This window comes from Taurulus bubalis, assembly GCF_910589615.1.
Source record: "Taurulus bubalis genome assembly, chromosome: 12".
Taxonomy (NCBI): domain Eukaryota; kingdom Metazoa; phylum Chordata; class Actinopteri; order Perciformes; family Cottidae; genus Taurulus; species Taurulus bubalis.
The window spans coordinates 27,352,509-27,377,463 of NC_136600.1; the positions used below are offsets into that span (position 1 = coordinate 27,352,509).

The following is a 24,955-nucleotide window of genomic DNA, read 5'->3' on the forward strand; positions in this document are numbered from 1 at the left end:
CTACTACTGTTACTATACTGTAGTCTCTACTGACTCTAATGTAGTTTGACTGTTACTCTACTGTAGTTCTACTGCTACTCTACTGTAGTTCTACTACTGTAGTTCTACTGTTACTCTACTGTAGTTCTACTACTGTTACTCTACTGTAGTTCTACTGACTATTGTAGTTCTATTGTAGTTCTACTGTAGTTCTACTGACTCTACTGTAGTCTCTACTGACTCTACTGTAGTTTGACTGTTACTCTACTGTAGTTCTACTGTTACTCTACTGACTCTACTGTAGTCTCTACTGACTCTACTGTAGTTTGACTGTTACTCTACTGTAGTTCTACTGTTACTCTACTGACTCTACTGTAGTCTCTACTGACTCTATTGTAGTTCGACTGTTACTCTACTGTAGTTCTACTACTGTTACTATACTGTAGTCTCTACTGACTCTAATGTAGTTTGACTGTTACTCTACTGTAGTTCTACTGTTACTCTACTGTAGTTCTACTACTGTTACTCTACTGTAGTTCTACTGTTACTCTACTGTAGTTCTACTACTGTTACTCTACTGTTACTCTACTGTAGTTCTACTACTGTTACTCTACTGTAGTTCTACTGACTACTGTCGTTCTCTCTTCTTGCAGGTTTGATGAGACGTTGAACAGATGACGATAACAGACTGGATGGTTACTAAAAGGTCAGCGGTCGTCTCATCCTGATGACCTTTGACCTCCTGCCGGTACAGAACAAAGACTCTGGGTTTATTATACGGTCATTAAATCAGAGCGGGTTTCTACCTATGGAGCTCTGATCAAGACTGTAGCCCCGTACGAGGTAATCAATCACGTAATCAATAGAAAACCGCTGCTGCAGAAGGAACAGATGAGTCTGTGTTGGTGGACTTGAACAGTTTGATGACGCAGCTGAAGCCTGAGCTGAACAGGTGTTCTACCTGCTGAGCTGAACAGGTGTTCTACCTGCTGAGCTGAACAGGTGTTCTACCTGCTGAGCTGAACAGGTGTTCTACCTGCTGAGCTGAACAGGTGTTCTACCTGCTGAGCTGAACAGGTGTTGTACCTGCTGAGCTGAACAGGTGTTCTACCTGCTGAGCTGAACAGGTGTTCTACCTGCTGAGCTGAACAGGTGTTCTACCTGCTGAGTGACACGCAGGAACAACCAGCAACGCTTTTTTTAAACTAAATTAATTGATTGGGATTTTTGGACTCCACATATCCGTCTGGAACATATGTATTAAAAGGGTATTAATCAACTGTTGACACATCATTTTTTGTACATTTGTGTTCTTTTCTTTCTGTTTTATAAAATCTTTCTTCAACTCTGCTGTTTTTATTTTATTTAATATTATTATGACTCTTACTATCTTCATTTTGAGATGCTCAGCATCCATATTGTCCTGAAACATGATATTATTTCTTCTGTTCACTAAAGTTAATTAAATATGAAAATAGTCACATGGTTTACTGCTTAGTCATCTGGTCAGTTTAACTGACTACCCTACTGTAGCTAGTTAGCTAGAATAGGGTAGTCAGTTAAACAGACTACCCTACTGTAGCTAGTTAGCTAGAATAGGGTAGTCAGTTAAACAGACTACCCTACTGTAGCTAGTTAGCTAGAAGAGTAGTCAGTTTAACTGACTACCCTACTGTAGCTAGTTAGCTAGAAGAGTAGTCAGTTTAACTGACTACCCTACTGTAGCTAGTTAGCTAGAAGAGTAGTCAGTTTAACTGACTACCCTACTGTAGCTTGTTAGCTAGAATAGAGTAGTCAGTTAAACAGACAAACCATACTGTAGCTAGTTAGCTAGAATAGAGTAGTCAGTTTAACTGACTACCCTACTGTAGCTAGTTAGCTAGAATAGAGTAGTCAGTTTAACTGACTACCCTACTGTAGCTTGTTAGCTACAATAGAGTAGTCAGTTTAACTGACTACCCTACTGTAGCTAGTTAGCTAGTTAGCTGGGCATGCTAACTAGTGCCAAACTAGCTCGGCATGCTAACCCTAACTAGTCAGTTAGTTAGGGTTAGCATTCCGAGTTAATCTGACTAGTTAGGGTTAGTCAGTTTGACTGACTAACCCTACTGTAGCTAGTTAGCTGGACATGCTAACATTAGCAGATTCCAAAGGCAGGTTTATTTACGTCCTGTGTTGATGCGTTTAGCTTTGTTATTCTGAACCAGTTTACTTCCTGTTTGAACCCACCAGGTAAACGAAGATGAAGGTTTAGAAATATATATATATATATATATATATATATATATATATATATATATATATATATATATATATATATATAAAATAAACACACTTTAATAAATAACATTATGAACTTGTCTGCAGTTTATTTTCCAACAAACAAACTTCACGAAGATCAAACACATAAAACGTTGATAGAAAATCTTAAAAAACTTTTCAATTAAATCTTTCTCTTAAAACTTGGGACGAATAAATGCTGATGAGTCGTTTTCAATGAATGTTCAATCAATCAGATAATAAATCAATTCATTGAGTCTCGTCTGTTTATAAAACGGTTGCTGGACGTTTTTCTTTCAGCTGTAAAAAGTGACATAATGCTGCTGATCAAATCTGGTGTGTGTGTGTGTGTGTGTGTGTGTGTTCAGTGTTTCAGTAAATAGCCTCGTCCACGTTTTCGTCGCTGTCTCCTCCGAACTCCTCTCCGTTATCAAAGTAGGACATGATGTAATCCGTCCCCTGCAGACAGAAAACAGGGAGAATTAATCCCAATCAACATGGCTTCATATTTTAATAAACACAATTATACAATTGTATCGGACTTAAGGTGGAAGGAGTTGCAGACTTGTTAAGGTGGACGTCTGAGTTGATGCAGACTTGTTAAGGTGGACGTCTGAGTTGATGCAGACTTGTTAAGGTGGACGTCTGAGTTGATGCAGACTTGTTAAGGTGGACGTCTGAGTTGATGCAGACTTGTTAAGGTGGACGTCTGAGTTGATGCAGACTTGTTAAGGTGGACGTCTGAGTTGATGCAGACTTGTTAAGGTGGACTGCGTTGACTCATGATAAAAAGATCTCACCTCCTCAAACTCTTCCTCGTCGTACTCCTCCTCTCCCTCAGCCTCCTCTTCCTCCTGCTTCTTCTTCTTCTCCTCCCCCTCCTCCTCCTCCTCCTCCTCCTCCTCCTCAGAGCTCTGCTGCTCCTCCTTCTTCTGCAGAGTCTAACACAGAAAACCGGGTTAAGGTGGAAATGTAAGTTTCACGTCTCTGATGGAGAGGAATGGTTGGTTGTTGAGCGCTGCTCTCTGATTGGAGGACGGGACCAGCAGGTGTCTCACCTCCAGCTTCAGCAGCACCTCCTCTTTCTCCTTCACGCTCTTCTTCTTCTGCAGTCTGTCAGGGCGGCCGGCTGCTGGGACTCCTGAAGACACGGAGAGGGGCAAAGAGACCCACGTCACCGGGGACCGAGAGGACTGAGGACTGTGTGTACTGTGTGTACTGAGAGTACTGAGAGTACTGAGAGTACTGAGAGTACTGTGTGTACTGTGTGTACTGTGTGTACTGTGTGTACTGAGAGTACTGAGAGTACTGAGAGTACTGTGTGTACTGAGAGTACTGAGAGTACTGTGTGTACTGAGAGTACTGAGAGTACTGAGAGTACTGTGTGTACTGAGAGTACTGTGAGTACTGAGTGTACTGTGTGTACTGAGAGTACTGAGAGTACTGAGAGTACTGTGTGTACTGAGAGTACTGTGTGTACTGAGAGTACTGTGAGTACTGTGAGTACTGTGAGTACTGAGAGTACTGTGTGTACTGTGTGTACTGTGTGTACTGTGAGTACTGAGTGTACTGTGTGTACTGTGTGTACTGAGAGTACTGAGAGTACTGTGTGTACTGAGAGTACTGTGTGTACTGTGTGTACTGTGTGTACTGAGAGTACTGTGAGTACTGTGAGTACTGAGAGTACTGTGTGTACTGTGTGTACTGTGTGTACTGAGAGTACTGAGTGTACTGAGAGTACTGTGTGTACTGAGAGTACTGTGAGTACTGTGTGTACTGAGAGTACTGTGTGTACTGAGAGTACTGAGAGTACTGAGAGTACTGTGAGTACTGTGTGTACTGTGAGTACTGAGAGTACTGAGAGTACTGTGTGTACTGAGAGTACTGAGAGTACTGTGTGTACTGAGAGTACTGTGAGTACTGTGTGTACTGAGAGTACTGTGAGTACTGTGTGTACTGTGTGTACTGAGAGTACTGTGTGTACTGAGAGTACTGTGTGTACTGTGAGTACTGTGTGTACTGAGAGTACTGAGAGTACTGAGAGTACTGTGAGTACTGTGTGTACTGAGAGTACTGTGTGTACTGAGAGTACTGTGTGTACTGAGAGTACTGTGTGTACTGAGAGTACTGTGTGTACTGAGAGTACTGTGTGTACTCTGTGTACTCTGTGTACTCTGTGTACTGTGTGTACTCTGTGTACTCTGTGTCCTGTGTGTACTCTGTGTACTCTGTGTACTCTGTGTCCTGTGTGTACTCTGTGTACTCTGTGTACTGTGTGTACTGTGTGTACTGTGTGTACTGTGTGTACTCTGTGTACTGTGTGTACTGACCGTCTCTGGAAGGTTTTTTCACTCTGAGCTCTTTTGGGAATCTTTTCCAGTCTGAAACAAAATATTGTATTTTGTATAAAATATGAAATCATGAAACGTAATTATTGATTACATATATAGAGATCATGATTATTGATTACATATATAGAGATCATGATTATTGATTACATATATAGAGATCATGATTATTGATTACATATATAGAGATCATGATTATTGATGACAGGTGTAGAGATCATGATTATTGATGACAGGTGTAGAGATCATGATTATTGATGACAGGTGTAGAGATCATAATTATTGATGACAGGTGTAGAGATCATGATTATTGATGACAGGTGTAGAGATCATGATTATTGATGACAGGTGTAGAGATCATGATTATTGATGACAGGTGTAGAGATCATAATTATTGATGACAGGTGTAGAGATCATGATTATTGATGACAGGTGTAGAGATCATAATTATTGATGACAGGTGTAGAGATCATGATTATTGATGACAGGTGTAGAGATCATGATTATTGATGACAGGTGTAGAGATCATGATTATTGATGACAGGTGTAGAGATCATAATTATTGATGACAGGTGTAGAGATCATAATTATTGATGACAGGTGTAGAGATCATGATTATTGATGACAGGTGTAGAGATCATGATTATTGATGACAGGTGTAGAGATCATAATTATTGATGACAGGTGTAGAGATCATGATTATTGATGACAGGTGTAGAGATCATGATTATTGATGACAGGTGTAGAGATCATAATTATTGATGACAGGTGTAGAGATCATAATTATTGATGACAGGTGTAGAGATCATAATTATTGATGACAGGTGTAGAGATCATGATTATTGATGACAGGTGTAGAGATCATGATTATTGATGACAGGTGTAGAGATCATAATTATTGATGACAGGTGTAGAGATCATAATTATTGATGACAGGTGTAGAGATCATAATTATTGATGACAGGTGTAGAGATCATGATTATTGATGACAGGTGTAGAGATCATGATTATTGATGACAGGTGTAGAGATCATAATTATTGATGACAGGTGTAGAGATCATGATTATTGATGACAGGTGTAGAGATCATGATTATTGATCAGCGGGGTCTGACCTGGATTCCAGCCCGTCAGTCCGTCCGTCTGCTCGCTGCTGTGATATTTATCAGAGTATCTCTCCACATCTGGACAGGAAACACAGGATGAAGACCCAACGTTCAACTAAAGATGTCTGCTGATTGATCATCTGATTGATCATCTGATTGATCATCTGATTGATCATCTGATCCAGGAACTGCTGTGTGGGGAATGTGACCTCTGACCTCTCTGTGCAGACGCTGGCTGGATGAAGTAGGGCAGAGTCTTCATGGCTCCTCTGAACTCCTGTTTGAGAGCTAACAGATACTCCGCCTCCTCTCCACCTGTCAGGGGGAGGGGCTTCTGCTCCATCACCTGAACACACAGGAGAAGGAAGATGAGGAGGAGGAGGAGGAGGAGGAGGAGGAGGAGGAGGACGAGGAGGAGTTTTGAACACAGGGATTCAATTTAAAAAGGACAGACATTTTTATGAGATCACTAATGTGTGTGTGTTTGTATATGTGTGTGTTTGTATATGTGTGTGTTTGTATATGTGTGTGCATGTGTGTGTTTGTAAATGTGTGTGTTTGTATATGTGTGTGTTTGTATATGTGTGTGTTTGTATATGTGTGTGTTTGTATATGTGTGTGTGTTTGTATATGTGTGTGTTTGTATATGTGTGTGTTTGTATATGTGTGTGTGTTTGTATATGTGTGTGTTTGTATATGTGTGTGTGTTTGTATATGTGTGTGTGTTTGTATATGTGTGTGTTTGTATGTGTGTGTGCATGTGTGTGTTTGTATATGTGTGTGTTTGTATATGTGTGTGTTTGTATATGTGTGTGTGTTTGTATATGTGTGTGTTTGTATATGTGTGTGCATGTGTGTGTTTGTATATGTGTGTGTTTGTATATGTGTGTGCATGTCTGTGTTTGTATATGTGTGTGTTTGTGCATGTGTGTGTTTGTATATGTGTGTGTTTGTATATGTGTGTGTTTGTATATGTGTGTGCATGTGTGTGTTTGTATATGTGTGTGTTTGTATATGTGTGTGTTTGTATATGTGTGTGCATGTATATGTGTGTGCATGTGTGTGTTTGTATATGTGTGTGCATGTGTGTGTTTGTATATGTGTGTGTTTGTATATGTGTGTGCATGTATATGTGTGTGCATGTGTGTGTTTGTATATGTGTGTGTTTGTATATGTGTGTGTTTGTATATGTGTGTGCATGTATATGTGTGTGCATGTATATGTGTGTGCATGTGTGTGTTTGTATATGTGTGTGCATGTGTGTGTTTGTATATGTGTGTGTTTGTATATGTGTGTGTTTGTATATGTGTGTGTTTGTATATGTGTGTGTTTGTATATGTGTGTGTTTGTATATGTGTGTGCATGTATATGTGTGTGCATGTGTGTGTTTGTATATGTGTGTGCATGTGTGTGTTTGTATATGTGTGTGTTTGTATATGTGTGTGCATGTATATGTGTGTGCATGTGTGTGTTTGTATATGTGTGTGTTTGTATATGTGTGTGTTTGTATATGTGTGTGCATGTATATGTGTGTGCATGTGTGTGTTTGTATATGTGTGTGCATGTGTGTGTTTGTATATGTGTGTGTTTGTATATGTGTGTGCATGTATATGTGTGTGCATGTGTGTGTTTGTATATGTGTGTGTTTGTATATGTGTGTGTTTGTATATGTGTGTGCATGTATATGTGTGTGCATGTGTGTGTTTGTATATGTGTGTGCATGTGTGTGTTTGTATATGTGTGTGTTTGTATATGTGTGTGTTTGTATATGTGTGTGTTTGTATATGTGTGTGTTTGTATATGTGTGTGTTTGTATATGTGTGTGTTTGTATATGTGTGTGTTTGTATATGTGTGTGTCTCACAGGAAACACAGCAGTAGGTTGCTGGATGCTTGGAGGTAAACTTTCTCCTCTGTTGATGCCGACTGCCTCCACACTGAAGCTCATCATCCTCCGACCACGCCCACCTCCTCGACCCGCCATCCCACCGGGACCGGGTCAGACTGGACCGGGTCAGACTGGACCGGGTCAGACCGGACCGGGTCAGACCGGACCGGGTCAGACCGGACCGGGTGGAGTGAGAGTGCACCAGCAGCTGGTTGGAGGTGAATCTGGATCCTGACTGAAACAGAGAAACAGACATTCTGAGCAAAGCAAGACTTGAACAAACTAAACTCTCTACAGTCCTCCTACAGAGGACCAGCATGGGGGTACTGAGAGGGAGGAGCCAGGGGGCGTGGCATGGGGGTACTGAGAGGGAGGAGCCAGGGAGCGTGGCATGGGGGTACTGAGAGGGAGGAGCCAGGGGGCGTGGCATGGGGATACTGAGAGGGAGGAGCCAGGGGGCGTGGCATGGGGATACTGAGAGGGAGGAGCCAGGGGGCGTGGCATGGGGATACTCAGAGGGAGGAGCCAGGGGGCGTGGCATGGGGATACTCAGAGGGAGGAGCCAGGGGGCGTGGCATGGGGATACTCAGAGGGAGGAGCCAGGGGGCGTGGCATGGGGATACTCAGAGGGAGGAGCCAGGGAGCGTGGCATGGGGATACTCAGAGGGAGGAGCCAGGGGGCGTGGCATGGGGATACTGAGAGGGAGGAGCCAGGGGGCGTGGCATGGGGATACTCAGAGGGAGGAGCCAGGGGGCGTGGCATGGGGATACTCAGAGGGAGGAGCCAGGGAGCGTGGCATGGGGATACTCAGAGGGAGGAGCCAGGGGGCGTGGCATGGGGATACTGAGAGGGAGGAGCCAGGGGGCGTGGCATGGGGATACTCAGAGGGAGGAGCCAGGGAGCGTGGCATGGGGATACTCAGAGGGAGGAGCCAGGGGGCGTGGCATGGGGATACTCAGAGGGAGGAGCCAGGGGGCGTGGCATGGGGATACTCAGAGGGAGGAGCCAGGGGGCGTGGCATGGGGATACTCAGAGGGAGGAGCCAGGGGGCGTGGCATGGGGATACTCAGAGGGAGGAGCCAGGGGGCGTGGCATGGGGATACTCAGAGGGAGGAGCCAGGGGGCGTGGCATGGGGATACTCAGAGGGAGGAGCCAGGGGGCGTGGCATGGCACCACGAAGAAGCTTGACTCATTGATAACTGTGGTGTGTTGCAGCTCACTCACGACCATGAGTCACGACTTATTAAATTTAATGTCTTTAGTTTTATCTGGAGTCTAATACAAGTTTCATTGATTGAATAATGTGGATAGTAATAATATTGTTAATAATAATAATGTTGATAATAATAATGATATTGTTTATGATAATAATAACAATAATGTTATTAATAATAATAATGTTGATAATAATGTTATTATTAAAACAATAATGTAGATAGTAATAATATTGTTAATAATATGTGATTAATTATATAAAAACATAATAATGATATTGTTGATAATAATAATATTGTTAATAATAATACAATAAACTGCGTGATGTTTGACGTCATAGAGCCACAAACTGGTCTCTGACATCCAGAGAACCTTTGATCCGGAATCCGCCTCGAACTGGTTCTCTGGACCCGGTCTCTGGACCCGGTCTCTGGACCCGGTCTCTGGACCCGGTCCCTGCACCCGGTCCCTGGACCCGGTCCCTGGACCCGGTCTTTGGACCCGGTCCCTGCACCCGGTCCCTGCACCCGGTCTCTGGACCCGGTCCCTGCACCCGGTCCCTGCACCCGGTCTCTGAAGCGGACCCGGGTCCTCTGGAGTCACATAGAGCCTGAAAACCTGGTCCCAGATCTCTGGTCCGGTCCGGTGGAAACTGACCTTCAGGCTTTATATTCCGGAAGTGAAACCTTCTTCTTCTTCTTCTTCTTCTTCTTCTTCTTCTTCTTCTTCTTCTTCGTCGTGTCGGACTCCGCAGAGTTTAAACTGATCATTCTGACTGGCCGACATCTTTGTTTACATCCAGCCGCGCGCCATTTCCTCCTCCTCCTTCTTCTGCTTTTTCTTTTTCTTCTTCTTTTTCTTCTTCTACTGCTGCTGCTGCAGCTGCTGCTTCTTCTTCTACGGTGTTTAGTTTCGGCGCGTTACCGCCACCCAGTGTGTGACACAGGGTGGACAAAAAAACAAGAACAGCCCAACTGACCAGAGATCAGTTCATGACGTCATGTTGTTACTGCTTATGTTCCTACCAAGTACGAGGTACTTGTACACGTTAAAGTACTCATTCTAAATTACTGTACTACATCTCAGAGGTACATGTTGTACAGGGCTCTCAAGTGTCACGCATTGAGCGTGACTGTCACGCATTTCGGCCTTAAGTCACGCCCTCCCGCCACACATCGTATTTCTCGTGACCTGGTCGCGCTGCCCTCACCATGGAGGAATCAAGCACGTCTTCCCTGGACTCATCAGCCAATCAAAAAAAAGAAATGGGCTACACGAATAGCCAATCAGAAAAACGTATCTGTTGTATCTGTAATCCCGGCCGCGCCTCCGTCCGGGGGGGAGAGAGAGATATGTCACTCTTACCTGTATTAAAAACTTGAGAGCCCTGTGTTGTACTTTATACTACATCTCAGAGGTACATGTTGTACTTTGTACTACATCTCAGAGGTACATGTTGTACTTTGTACTACATCTCAGAGGTACATGTTGTACTTTGTTGTCGCATTGCATCGCCTCAGAGCAGATCCTCAGCTGTGACCCCTCCCCCATCACGTGACCTCAGGGTCAACGCCCCGCCCCCTCCCGCTGGCCCCGCCCCCGCCCTGGCCGGGAGGCCAGTGTGAATCAGTCCTCAGGTCCACAAGGATTTCATTTTCTTCTCTTATTGAAATAAAAACTCCACAGGATTAAAAGGAAGAAGAAGAGTTTGCTGATGTTTTTGTTTCAGAGGATTTGGATTTAAACTGAAGAAATATGAAGATGAAGAGGAATATGATGAAGATGATGATGCTGATGCTGATGGGACTCTGCTGCTCAGGTCTGAAATATTTCATAGAAATACAGGAATGTATACGTTTTATATACTTATGTATGTTTATATATTTACCTATGGAGAAAGAGACAGATGATTTCAGTGTAAAGTTACTAATACTAATAATAAATATCATAATAGTATTCATAATAATAATCATGATCATACTTTGACTATTGTTTGACAAAATAGAGGCAAAGACAAAAAAAAACTATATTTATTAAATGTATGTGTCAGAGTCTCTCAGTTTCCTGCATAATAAACAATATTACATATGTACTTATGTTTGCATTACATATCATATATATATTTTAAATGACACATACACATCAGACCTAAATATATTTGTATATATGTAGATATATATCAATATATATATGTGTATATATGTATATATACACATATATATATATATATATATATATATATATATATATATATATATTAAATGACACACACATCAGACTTAAATATATATATATATATGTAGATATATATAAATATATATATATATATGTGTATATATGTATATATACACATATATATATATATATATATATATATATATATATATATATATATATATATATTAAATGACACACACATCAGACTTAAATATATATATATATATATATATGTAGATATATATAAATATATATATATATATATATATATATATTAAATGACACACACATCAGACTTAAATATATATATGTATATATATACATATATATTTAAGTCTGATGTGTGTGTCATTTAAAATAATTTCTCAGCGTTCACATCGATAATAAAAACAGGAGAAAGCATTATTATATTAAATAAACACATTTGAATATGTCAATTAATTAGTATTCGTGTGGACAAATTTTGAAGCTGCTCTGAATTATTTTATTCATTATTTGTTTTGTTTTCATGAGTTTATTTTTGTTATTCATCATCATCATCATCATCATCATCATCATTTTCACACAGATATATATATGTATATATAAATACTGTATATATATTTGTGTTTTGAGGTCGTTGATGAAACACATGAAGTTCATGGTCAGATTCTGGCGTTCGACAAAACGGCAACTTAAAGAGGGGGTTGTGTGTGTGTGTGTGTGTGTGTGTGTGTGTGTGTGTGTGTGTGTGTGTGGGGGGGGGGGGGGTCCTGGGGGCAGAGCTTCAGACCTGAGCGTAGACTCTCAGACTCTCATGACCTGCAGGACTGAGGTCACCGTCTGCAGAGGAGGAGGAGGTTTTAGGGGATTTGGGGGTCAGGTCTGGTGGGAGTGTGGGGGGTCAGGTCTGGTGGGGGTGTGGGGGGTCAGGTCTGGTGGGGGTGTGGGGGGTCAGGTCTGGTGGGGGTGTGGGGGGTCAGGTCTGGTGGGGGTGTGGGGGGTCAGGTCTGGTGGGGGTGTGGGGGGTCAGGTCTGGTGGGGGTGTGGGGGGTCAGGTCTGGTGGGGGTGTGGGGGGTCAGGTCTGGTGGGGGTGTGGGGGGTGGACTGTCTGCTCTCTTTTCTGGTATAATGAGGATCCAGATGGGAGGCGGATTTAATCCTGAACCTGCAGTCAGAAACACGACAGACCAGTTCTCACAAAACCTGAAGTCTGAGAGTCAGCTCATCTCCTTGTGTCCTTGTGTCCTTGTGTCCTTGTGAACTTGTGTCCTTGTGAACTTGTGTCCTTGTGTCCTTGTGTCCTTGTGAACTTGTGTCCTTGTGAACTTGTGTCCTCCTCATTTTACTTTATTTCTCAGTTCATCGTTGACTTAAAGCAGCTCAGACCCCACCACCTCCACTGGCTAGCCTCTCTGGTGCTAGCCTCTCTGGTGCTAGCCTCTCTGGCACTAACCTCTCTGGTGCTAGCCTCTCTGGTGCTAGCCTCTCTGGTTCTAACCTCTCTGGTGCTAGCCTCTCTGGCGCTAGCCTCTCTGGTGCTAGCCTCTCTGGCGCTAACCTCTCTGGTGCTAGCCTCTCTGGTGCTAGCCTCTTTGGTGCTAGCCTCTCTGGCGCTAACCAAGCTGGGTGGCACCGTAGCAGGTGAGACTCGCCGCGGCACGAGTAGCAGCTGCTGCCGCTATTTGAGCTCAAGTAAACAAAACTGAAACTTCAGTACGAATATAAAAAGTGTTGTCAGCGTTAGCTGCAGCAGCTAGCTCCCGGGTTGCGGGACCAGGGCCGGCTCAACGCCCGACGCAGGCATCAGCAACTCTAAACATGTCATAACTTCTCTTATGTTTCAGCCTGAACTCTTCTGCCACTACTGAGTCATGCTAGCAGCTAGCTAGCGTTCTGTTGACAGAAGTCACGCTCGCCCTCTGACCAATCACAGCGCATGTTAGTGCTGACGCCACCTCGCAGGCGCCGCACGTCAAAGAACACGCCCAGCATGTCAAACTAAAGATCTGATTGGTTGAAGACTATGACATCACGACAACGTCTCATGTACTTTAATCTGTAAAGACCAGCTAGAAGCGCTCTGCTTCCATAGAGACACAGAGGTGAAATCTGATTGGATAAGAGCTCTCCTTAAAACCAGCTTCAGGCGCTGCAGGCTGAAGCAGAGCAACAGAGGAAGACAGGAGCTGTGCCATGTGCTCAGGACACTGAATGTTCCGTAGAGCAGCGCTGTCATAGTTCAGTGAGTACTCTCAGTAAAGTGGGTCAGCAGCCAGACCAGTGGAACCAGTGGAACCAGTAGTCCAGACCAGTGGAACCAGTGGAACCAGTGGAACCAGTAGTCCAGACCAGTGGAACCAGTGGAACCAGTGGAACCAGTAGTCCAGACCAGTGGAACCAGTGGTCCAGACCACATGTTCTTATTAGCTCAGTTATGTGTTGGACCAGAGTTATGTCTTTCTGAACTGGGACAAAAGCTCTGAACAAAGTAAATATAATAACGGCGTTTGGTCTTTATCTTGTTATTCTCTTATGTGAAGCAGGTCTTTATCTTGCATTTGCTCACATATATTCTTACATTTATATAAATGCGTATACAATATGTTTACACTTGAATAAACAAGAATCAAATACAAAGACAGTTATTTAACATGTTAGTTCCTTTACAGAGTTACAGGTACGACATGGAGCTGATGTGAGCCGGGGAACCAGTGAGACACCATTACTCTAGAGGTCTAGAGGTCTAGAGGCTGTTGTGTCTGGCTTCACACTTTGTTGTCTTTATTGTTGTCATTCATCCATATAGAGGGTTGGGGGTTGGGGGGTTGGGGGGTTGGGGGTTGGGGGGCTTGGGGGGACCAGACGTCACGGTGAGTCCGGCTGCCTCACATCTTCATCTGAAAGAGCAGCTGGGACCAGAACTAGAGGAAGGACCGGACTGTGACGGGGGGGGGGGGGGGGGGGGTCATCTGAATGATGAGGGGGGGGGGGAGGGGTGGGTCTGGGAAAGTCACCTCAAACCAAGTTCAAATTGAGAAGCGTAGCAGTGCGTTCACTGACCTCCAGATTACTGAAGATCAGACTCTTAATGGTTTACTCTATCAGCAAACATTTTATTTACATTTCTTTTTTTATATATGATTTATTTGTAGAAATCACAAAACAAGACTTAATGTACAATAGACCTCACAAATAAGGAGTGAAAGGATCACAGCCCCCTCCCCTCGCCTCCCTTTCCCAAAACAACAACAAGGCAATTTGATACACAAACAGAAAAGAAAATTATAAAAGCAACCAAAACCCAACATCAACAACTGCCTGTTAAATACTTGCAGTGGCAGATAATATTGTAATAAACATATGCTTATTCTTACGATCCCACCTTCTGACCTTCAACTCTCTCACACACACACACGCACACACACACACGCACACACACACACACACACACACACACACACACACGCACACACACACGCACACACACACACACACACGCACACACACACACACACACACACACACACACACACGCACACACACACGCACACACACACACACAGACACACACACACACACACGCACACACACAGACACACACACACACACACTCACAGACACACACAGACACACACACACACACACAGACACACACACACACAGACACACACACACACACACACACACACACACACACACACACACACACACACACACACACACACACACACACATATCCACTTGCATTAATTGAGTTTATTTTAGTATTTGTAATATTTTTTTAAGAATTAAGATGAAGATTTAAAACAAAAATAGATTTATATGTGAAAACAATATATAAACATATCTATCAAATAAATACAAGAAACATCCGACAGACTCGCTTTTATTTGAATGTTTTTGAGGCTTTTATTTTGATAGTTAGATGAATGAATTTGTGATATTGATCATCATCATCATCATCATCATCATCATCATCATCATCATCCTCATCATCATCATCATCACCCAGTGAGTACTTCCTGTTTCTTATTTGAGTTGTTTTAACATTAATTAAGTTATCAGAGTTCAACACATTTAAGTTAATAAATAAATAACAATAAATACACAAATAAAATCTTACTTCTAATTATGAATTAATACGTAACGCTGTTAAACAGTTGATCATAATCTCACTGCTGACTGATTTAATTCAGTCTGATGATTTATTAATCATAAGGTATTCATTTGTATTAATGTGTTGATTGATTCATTTGATTGTTGACTTCAGTTCTTCTCTCTACTGGTCAGAACTCACCTGTCTGTCACGAATAAATCAACAATAAAGTTGTATTGAATAAAAGCTCAAGCTCCTCCTCTCAGGTGTGGGCGGGGCCTCGGAGCTGGCTTTCCTCAAAGAGCCCGGTGATGTCATCGCGGCGAGGGACCGCCCCCTGACGCTGGACTGCCAGGTGGAGGGGGAGGGGCCAATCTCCATCACCTGGAGACGGAACGGCGTCCCCGTGGCGACCGGCGTCAAGGCGTCGTTGCTCGGCAACGGAACGCTGCTCATCAGAAACGTCTCCAACAGACGAGGCGGAGACGAGACGGACGCCGGAGAATACGAGTGTGCCGCCCAGAACCAACACGGCATGCTGGTCAGCCGCAAGGCCCGCGTGCAGCTGGCGTGTGAGTCACGTGTTACTGACGTGTTACTGACGTGTAATCAATACAAGGCCCGCGTGCAGCTGGCGTGTGAGTCACGTGTTACTGACGTGTTACTGACGTGTAATCAATACAAGGCCCGCGTGCAGCTGGCGTGTGAGTCACGTGTTACTGACGTGTTACTGACGTGTAATCAATACAAGGCCCGCGTGCAGCTGGCGTGTGAGTCACGTGTTACTGACGTGTTACTGACGTGTAATCAATACAAGGCCCGCGTGCAGCTGGCGTGTGAGTCACATGTTACTGACGTGTAATCAATACAAGGCCCGCGTGCAGCTGGCGTGTGAGTCACGTGTTACTGACGTGTTACTGACGTGTAATCAATACAAGGCCCGCGTGCAGCTGGCGTGTGAGTCACGTGTTACTGACGTGTTACTGACGTGCAATCAATACAAGGCCCGCGTGCAGCTGCCGTGTGAGTCACGTGTTACTGACGTGTTACTGACGTTTAATCAATACAAGGCCCGCGTGCAGCTGGCGTGTGAGTCACGTGTTACTGACGTGTTACTGACGTGTTACTGACATGTTACTGATATGTTACTGATATGTTACCTATCCCCCCAGCCCTCCCTAAGTTCCTGTCTCACCCCGAGTCTGTTGTGGTGGATGAAGGGGGCGTGGCCAGACTCACCTGTCAGGTAAATGGAATCCCAGAAGCCAACATCACCTGGCAGAGAGACCGACGCCCACTGAGCACAGAGGACCCCAGGTATGTGTGTACATGTATTAGTATGTACTCAAGGTATGACTAGCATGTACTTCATGAGTGTGTACTTCCTGTGCAGGTACACCCTGCTGCCTCACGGCGTGCTGCAGGTCACCGGCGTCCGAAGGACCGACAGCGGTTTGTTCCGCTGCGTCGCCTCCAACATCGCCAACACTCGATACAGCCACGAGGCCCAGCTGTCTGTCACCGGTAAGACCAAACTGAGGGCAAAAAAGAATTTCTCAAAGACCAAGCTCAGGGCAAAGAAAGACCTTCCTGAAAGACCAAGCTCAGGGCAAAGAAAAACCTAACTGAAAGACCAAGATCAGGGCAAAGAAAGACCTAACTAAAAGACCAAGCTCAGGGCAAAGAAAGACCTACCTTAAAGACCAAGCTCAGGGCAAGAAAGACCTACCTTAAAGACCAAGCTCAGGGCAAAGAAAGACCTATCTCAAAGACCAAACTCAGGGCACAAAAATCCCTGTCTAAAAGACCAAGCTCAGGGCAAGAAAGACGTACCTTAAAGACCAAACTCAGGGCACAAAAATCCCTGTCTAAAAGACCAAGCTCAGGGCAAAGAAAGACCTATCTCAAAGACCAAACTCAGGGCACAAAAATCCCTGTCTAAAAGACCAAGCTCAGGGCATAGTAACGCTCCTCTGGTTCTGGTTCCGGTCCAGTTGCAGGGTCCAGGACCTACAGAGAACCCGTCATCCTGTCCGGTCCTCAGAACCTCACCATCAACGTCCACCAGACGGCCATCTTGGAATGCATCGCCACGGGAAACCCCCGGCCCATCGTCTCCTGGAGTCGCCTTGGTAACCAAAACACCAGCTATTGATCAGTTATTATTCAGTTATTATTCAGCTATTGATCAGCTATTGATCAGCTATTGATCAGCTATTGACCGGCTGTGCTTCCAGACGGCCGCTCCATCGGGGTGGAGGGCATCCAGGTGTTGGGGACGGGGAACCTGATGATCTCTGACGCCGCGCTGAAGCATTCTGGGGTTTACGTTTGTTCAGCAAACCGACCAGGAAGTAGAACCAGAAGAACGGCAGTGGGACGCCTCGTAGTACAAGGTACAAGTACTACCTCCTAGTACTGCATGGTACTTCATAATACTTCATCATACTACAAAATACTTAATAACACCTCATACTACTTTGTAATAGTACATAATACTTCATGATACTTCATGTATCACATGCCAATCAGTGAGCTCTTATTGTGAAGCACTTCCTGTTTACCAGCAGCCGACTGACGGATACACTTGAACTCATCGTGTGTGTAAACACACATGAAGTGTGTGTGTATGTGTGTGTGTGTGTGACATCATCAGGCTGAGTTTGCTCCTCCCCCCTCTGACCTCTGACCTCAGTAACCAGCAGAGAGGAGACAAATAATGTCATAATGTTGCAGCTGCTGACAACAATAAGATGAATATCAATAATAATAATAATAATAATAATAATAGCTTCAGGCTCCAGAAACCAGAACCAACCTTTGAGAACCTTTAAGAACCTTTAGGAACCTTTGAGAACCTTTAAGAACCTTTAGGAACCTTTGAGAACCTTTGAGAACCTTTGAGAACCTTTAGGAACCTTTGAGAACCTTTGAGAACCTTTAGGAACCTTTAAGAACCTTTAGGAACCTTTGAGAACTTTTAGGAACATTTGAGAACCTTTAGGAACCTTTAAGAACCTTTAGGAACCTTTGAGAACCTTTAGGAACCTTTAAGAACCTTTAGGAACCTTTGAGAACTTTTAGGAACATTTGAGAACCTTTAGGAACCTTTAAGAACCTTTAGGAACCTTTGAGAACCTTTAGGAACCTTTAGGAACCTTTGAGAACCTTTAGGAACCTTTAAGAACCTATAGGAACCTTTTAGAACCTTTAGGAACCTTTAAGAACCTTTGAGAACCTTTAGGAACCTTTAAGAACCTATAGGAACCTTTTAGAACCTTTAGGAACCTTTAAGAACCTATAGGAACCTTTTAGAACCTTTAGGAACCTTTAAGAACCTTTAAGAACCTTTAGGAACCTTTAAGAACCTATAGGAACCTTTTAGAACCTTTAGGAACCTTTAAGAACCTTTAGGAACCTTTAAGAACCTATAGGAACCTTTTAGAACCTTTAGGAACCTTTAAGAACCTTTAGGAACCTTTTAGAACCTTTAGGAACCTTTAAGAACCTTTAAGAACCTTTAGGAACCTTTAAGAACCTATAGGAACCTTTTAGAACCTTTAGGAACCTTTAAGAACCTATAGGAACCTTTTAGAACCTTTAGGAACCTTTAAGAACCTTTGAGAACCTTTAGGAACCTTTAAGAACCTTTAGGAACCTTTAAGAACCTTTAAGAACCTTTGAGAACCTTTAGGAACCTTTAAGAACCTTTAGGAACCTTTAAGAACCTTTGAGAACCTTTAGGAACCTTTAAGAACCTATAGGAACCTTTAAGAACCTGTAAGAACCTTTGAGAACCTTTATGATCTTCATGAACTGTTTGAAGGTGCAGATCTTCAGCGCTCAGCTGAGAGCCATAATGAGTCAAGCAGAAGAAGAACTGAATCAATAACTGATCATCAGAACGTATTGATTACATATCAAGTTGCAAACAGAGACTCTGATTCTGGGTGCATTACATTCGTCTCCTGAGGAGACAGAGTGGGGTGGGGTCAGAGGTCCCAGGCTCATTGTGTGTGTGTGTGTGTGTGTGTGTGTGTGTGTGTGTGTTCCCACACTTCATTAGAATACGTATTAGCATGTGAAGAGTTCCACTTCACAATGAGGACTTTATTCACTCTGAAGCTCCGTCTGTCGCACAAATATTTATAAATATGTATGAGTATTTAAATATTTAGGATTATTTAAATATTTAGAAATAGTTACATTTTTAGGAATAGTTCATATTTAGAATAGTTAAATGTTTAGAATAGTTAATATTTAGAATAGTTAAATGTTCTGGATGTTTTAAAAGCTCCTTATTATAGTATAATATATAATATAATTTAATCTCTGACTATAAGTGATCAATATAATAAAATCAACGTTAATCTAAATCTGGAAACTAAAACTGAGGGTTGAATAAACGTTTTAATCTTATAATAATAATAATAATAATAACTGTTTATTATAACTATAACTGTTTATTTTAGCTAAATAAAGAGGCAGAAACATATTACATGAATCATATGTATTTCATATAATACAAATGAATAAATATCCAGAGAATGAAGTAAACATTATTTCTTATTAAAACTTTATTGTTCAAAAGTAGAATTACAGGTTTGTTTTATTTGACTTTATGCAAATGAGGCAGGACTGAGTGTGTGCTCAGCCAATCAGGAGCCAGCAGCCGGTGTGCTCTTGAACTTGAGTGTGTGAACGTCTCGTGACCTCTGACCCTGAAGCAGAGTGGGGACATGTGTGTGGATGGTCTCTCTGTTACCGTGGAGACGGACCGCCGGAGGCGAGACAGCACCTGTCTGTCTAGTGAGAGGGGGCGGGGTCAGGGAGGGGGCGGGGTCAGAGGTCAGAGTGGATCAAACACAAAGACATTCAAGTTCAACGCAAACAAGAGTCAGAGCTTCTTCTTTTTCTTCTTCTTCTTCTTCTTCTTCTTCTTCCTCTTCTTCTTCTTGTTCTTCTTCTTGTTCTTCTTGACTGGTAGTATTACTACTCCTCCAGTTAATGCGATGATGATGATGATGATGATGATGATGATGATGATGATGGTGATGATGGTGGTGATGGTGATGATGATGGTGACGATGGTGATGATGGTGATGATGGTGGTGATGGTGATGATGATGGTGACGATGATGATGGTGATGATGATGATGGTAATGATGATGATGATGGTGGTGATGGTGATGATGATGATGATGATGATGATGATGGTGACGATAATGATGGTGAATGTGATGTGTGTCTCAGCTCCTCCAGAGTTCGTGCAGTGGCCTCAGTCCCTCTCCAGACCAGCAGGGGGCAGTGCAGTGTTCAGCTGCTCGGCGGCCGGCGCTCCAGAGCCGCATCTTATCTGGTTGAAGAACGGGAAGCTGCTGACGGCCAGCGGCAACGTGAAGCTCACCACCGGGAACACGTGAGGACCAGACCAGGACCAGGACTACAGACCAGGACCAGGACTATAGACCAGACCAGGACCAGGACTACAGACCAGGACCAGGACTATAGACCAGACCAGGACCAGACCAGTACCAGGACTACAGACCAGGACCAGACCAGGACCAGGACTATAGACCAGACCAGGACCAGACCAGACCAGGAACAGACCACGACCAGGACTACAGACCAGGACCAGGACTATAGACCAGACCAGGACCAGGACTACAGACCAGGACCAGACCAGGACCAGGACTACAGACCAGGACTACAGACCAGGACTATAGACCAGGACCAGACCAGACCAGGACCAGGACTACAGACCAGGACCAGACCAGGACCAGGACTACAGACCAGGACTACAGACCAGGACTACAGACCAGGACCAGGACTATAGACCAGGACCAGACCAAGACCAGACCAGGACCAGGACTACAGACCAGGACTACAGACCAGGACCATACTGGACTACAGACCAGTATCATACTGGACTACAGACCAGTATCATACTGGACTACAGACCAGGACTACAGACCAGTACCATACTGCTCTGTAATCCAGTATGATACTGGACTACAGACCAGTATGATACTGGACTACAGACCAGTATGATACTGGACTAGAGACCAGTATCATACTGGACTAGAGACCAGTATCATACTGGACTAGAGACCAGTATGATACTGGACTACAGACCAGTATCATACTGGACTAGAGACCAGTATGATACTGGTCTGTAGTCCAGTATCATACTGGACTACAGACCAGTATCATACTGGATTACAGACCAGTATCATACTGGACTACAGACCAGTATGATACTGGACTACAGACCAGTATCATACTGGACTACAGACCAGTATGATACTGGACTACAGACCAGTATCATACTGGACTAGAGACCAGTATCATACTGGACTAGAGACCAGTAACTGAGAGAATCCTGCTCTGCGTGCAGGACTCTGGCCATTACCCGGATCGCCCCCCAGGACGAGGCCATCTATCAGTGCATCGCAGAGAACAGCGCCGGCACCAACCAGGCCAGCGCCCGTCTGGCCATCGTCCAGGGGCCCGAGCTGCCCGGGGCCCCCGGAGGCCTGCGGGCCTCGGCCCTCAGCTCCAGCAGCCTGCAGCTGGTCTGGGACCAGCCGGCGGAGCTCGTCAGCCAGCAGATCATCGGCTACGTCCTGCACATCAGACGCCTGGGAGGTGAGGGACTGACGGGAGCTCAGCTTCAACTGGACTGCTGGTTTTGTTGTTCCTTCTAACCCCTGACCTCTGACCTCCTCAGAGCCAGACAGTGCCGAGCTGCAGGAGGCCGTCAGTAAGACCACCTTCAGTCACGAGTTCATCAACCTGGAAGCCGCCACCACCTACTCCGTCTACCTGAAGGCCTACTCTGCTCTGGGAGGGAGCCAGCAGTCCAGCACCATCACTGCTACCACACATGGGGGCGGTACGTCCACCTTAAACACAGTCCACCTTAAACACTGTCAACCTTAAACACTTTATTCTGTCCACCTTAAACACTGTCCACCTTAAATACTGTCCACCTTAAGCACTGTCCACCTTAAACACTGTCCACCTTAAATACTGTCCACCTTAAACACTGTCCACCTTAAATACTGTCCACCTTAAACACTGTCCACCTTCAACACTTTATTCTGTCCACTTTAAACACTTTGATTATGTCCAATATTGTTCCTCATGTAACCACAGTCTGTCTCCATCTGTCCCACAGTTCCCAGTTCTCCCAGTTTCTTCACAAAGGTCCTGAACCAGACGGCCATGCAGGTGTACTGGGAGCTTCCCAGTAAGCCAGGGAAGCTGGAGGGCTTCAGACTGGAGTACCATGGGGTTTCCAACCCAGAAGTGCAAGGGCTGGAGACCTTCCCAGGACACATCAACACCCACACCATCTCCCACCTGGGTCAGTTAAAGGAACAGTACAACAATTACAGCTGGTTATCCAGCCGGTTAGTTAACTTGTTACTAACCAGTTAGTTAACAAACCAGTCCTGCAGTCAGCTGGTTTAGTAAACAGATCCATTCAGGACTTTAGAGACGCTGCAACAAACAAACAAACAAATAGCTCCAATGCTACCTGTGTTTCGCTAACAGTTCAATAAATAGTTAAAAAATATGCTAGTTTTACTGAAACTAGCATCTCTGCTTCTAAGTGAGCTTTAAAACGTTGGCCTGCAGCTAACGCAACATCACACGTAAACGCTGGTGAATACGAGCAATTTTTACTGCTTCCAGTTTGTGTGCTAAGCTATGCTAAACATGTGATACAATGCCACTGCAATGACGAACATGAATTAATGTAGATCAACAAAGGATCAACAGAAGCATCAACAAGCTAAACCAACAGTTGCTTCTTCTAATTATTTAGTATCAGTGGCTAACTTCCTAAAGTGTATGACGATGCCAACAGTGAAGCGGCCATCTTGAAATAACTAACTAACGAGCTTCACATTGAACAAGTAGCTGTATCAACATCGTTCCCAATAAACATAATTCTGGACACACTAACGTTTTGAGCTAGCTGCTTCCAGTGTTTATGCTAAGCTAGTCGTTAGCCTGTTTAACTTGTTTGTTTACGTCTTGCAGAGCCAGCAGCAGTTTACGAGATCCGGCTGGTGGCGTTCAACGGGAACGGAGACGGTCCGGCCAACCGACGCCTGGTGTCTCTGGCCGAGGGAGGAAACCCTGCAGCAGGTAGGAGCCTCAACACGACCTCTAACCTCTCTGTGACCCCTGAAACCAGTGCAACCAGTTTAACATTGTCGTCTCCACCAGCCGGTCCCAGCTGTAACTGCGACCAGACTCGCGGCTCGTCGTCCACGCTGCTGATCGGAGTTCACAGCGGCCTTGCATGCATCCTATGCTGCCTGCTGCTGGTCCTGCTGGGGTACAGACGCAGGTGAGACCTTCATCATCATCACCACCATCATCATCACCACCATCATCATCATCATCATCCTTACTGATCTGGATTCAGTTTCTTCTGCAGGAAGTCAGCGAACTGGGAGACTCCGCCCACCGTGAATGGCGTCAGAGGTACTAAAGGTCAAACACCTGAGAGCATCGAGCTGAGCCAGGTAACACACACACACACACACACACACACACACACACACACACAGGCTCTTATCTTGGTAGTTTGGTCCACATGACATCATCATGTCTGCTCCGCCCACAGAGACGTGACTCCGCCCCTCCTCCAGTGATGGTCATGGTTAAACCGACTCCACCCGTCCAGCCCGGCATAGGCACCGGATAAAGCACCTCCTCCTCCTCTTCCTCCTCCTCCTCCTCCTCCTCCTCCTGACAGCCTTAGAGCCACTTCAGCCTTTAGGAATGACTGAGATTAGAGTTTATCTTTTGATTATTGAGATGAGAGATTATGAGTCTGTCTGAGGAACTTCCAGCGAGCATCTGATACCACGAGGGAACACAATACTTCACCAAATACTTTACAGAACCTCAAGGTACTTTACAGAACCTCAAGATACCTTACAGAACCTCAAGATACCTTACATCCCCTCAAGGTACTTTACAGAACCTCAAGATACCTTACAGCACCTCAAGATACTTTACAGAACCTCAAGGTACTTTACAGAACCTCAAAGTACTTTACAGAACCTCAAGGTACTTTACAGAACCTCAAAGTACTTTACAGAACCTCAAAGTACTTTACAGAACCTCAAGTACAAAACTATGAGATATAAACCGTTCCCGTGTGGTATCAGATGCTGACGTCACCCTTGTGGCGTCCCGGATGCTTCCTGTTGAAACCAAAACCTTTTTCCTTCAGTTTTGAGTTTGTCACCGTCGATGCCGAGTACCCCAAGACGGCGAGGCCCTCCGCCAGTCTGACCAGAGTCAGAGAGGACTCTGGTCAGCAGGCGACTATGGAGGACTCTCCTCTGCGCAACTTTCACCTTTTAGTGTTTGTTTGTCACCGATTTTGCCTCAAGTCAGGATGTAGAGGAAGCCCACAGTCCCCCCTTCTCTGACCTCCACCAGACTCTTGAACTCCAAAGAGAGCTACCTCAGGCTCAATGCCAAACGCCTAAGATACAGGCAAGCGTTAGCCTCCTGATGCTAGTCAAGCTAACCTACCTCAAAACCAAAAGCCCCCTCTGGGGCCCTTTTAGCCACTTGCCTACCTTTTTGTACCAATGACGATGTCCTGTGTCGGACCGTCGCCCAGAACCCTGATGCCTCCAACGATGGGCCGGCCCATCGTTGTCCTCAAAGAGAAGCTGGAAGAGAGAAAACACAGAAGCTTGGACTTTGAGTTCTTGTTTGACTCGTGACTTCCTGTCTGACTCCAACGGCTTCCTCCAGTGCTGCTTTCAGGGCCCAAAACCTATTTCAGATGTTAAAAAAGTCTTCT

The 24,955-nt window shown here is 44.4% G+C and overlaps 3 protein-coding genes across 4 annotated transcripts in view; 2 read left to right on the forward strand and 1 right to left on the reverse strand.

Moving 5' to 3' along the window:
* Positions 1-1,465, forward strand: part of bnipl (BCL2 interacting protein like) — a 17,486-nt gene extending 16,021 nt beyond the window's left edge. The window contains exon 10 of the mRNA XM_079227441.1: positions 633-1,465. Within this exon, the coding sequence (XP_079083567.1) occupies positions 633-657 (25 nt within the window). The 3' untranslated portion in view covers positions 658-1,465. The remainder of the gene's footprint in view (positions 1-632) is intronic.
* An 883-nt stretch (positions 1,466-2,348) lies between these two features.
* Positions 2,349-9,666, reverse strand: polr3glb (RNA polymerase III subunit GL b). Of its 2 annotated transcripts, none has more exons than XM_079227446.1 (8): positions 9,473-9,666; positions 7,575-7,833; positions 5,928-6,057; positions 5,721-5,789; positions 4,590-4,640; positions 3,318-3,400; positions 3,060-3,149; positions 2,349-2,718 (listed from the first exon to the last, which is right to left on the reverse strand). In XM_079227446.1, exons 2-8 carry the CDS (start codon positions 7,692-7,694, stop codon positions 2,632-2,634), a joined length of 630 nt encoding a protein of 209 aa, XP_079083572.1. In that variant the 5' UTR covers positions 7,695-7,833; positions 9,473-9,666; the 3' UTR covers positions 2,349-2,631. The 2 variants fall into 2 exon arrangements, with proteins under 2 accessions (XP_079083572.1, XP_079083571.1); XM_079227445.1 differs by having other exon boundaries at positions 3,060-3,200.
* A 922-nt stretch (positions 9,667-10,588) lies between these two features.
* LOC306744731 (immunoglobulin superfamily DCC subclass member 3-like) lies at positions 10,589-23,836 on the forward strand (the record flags this gene model as incomplete). The annotated part of the gene is made up of 14 exons (XM_079227413.1): positions 10,589-10,634; positions 15,378-15,683; positions 16,284-16,428; positions 16,505-16,635; positions 17,106-17,243; positions 17,349-17,507; positions 20,365-20,530; positions 21,509-21,759; positions 21,842-22,006; positions 22,292-22,480; positions 23,164-23,271; positions 23,353-23,476; positions 23,555-23,654; positions 23,756-23,836. 14 exons carry the CDS (start codon positions 10,589-10,591, stop codon positions 23,834-23,836), a joined length of 2,109 nt encoding a protein of 702 aa, XP_079083539.1.
* Positions 23,837-24,955: the final 1,119 nt, after the last annotated feature.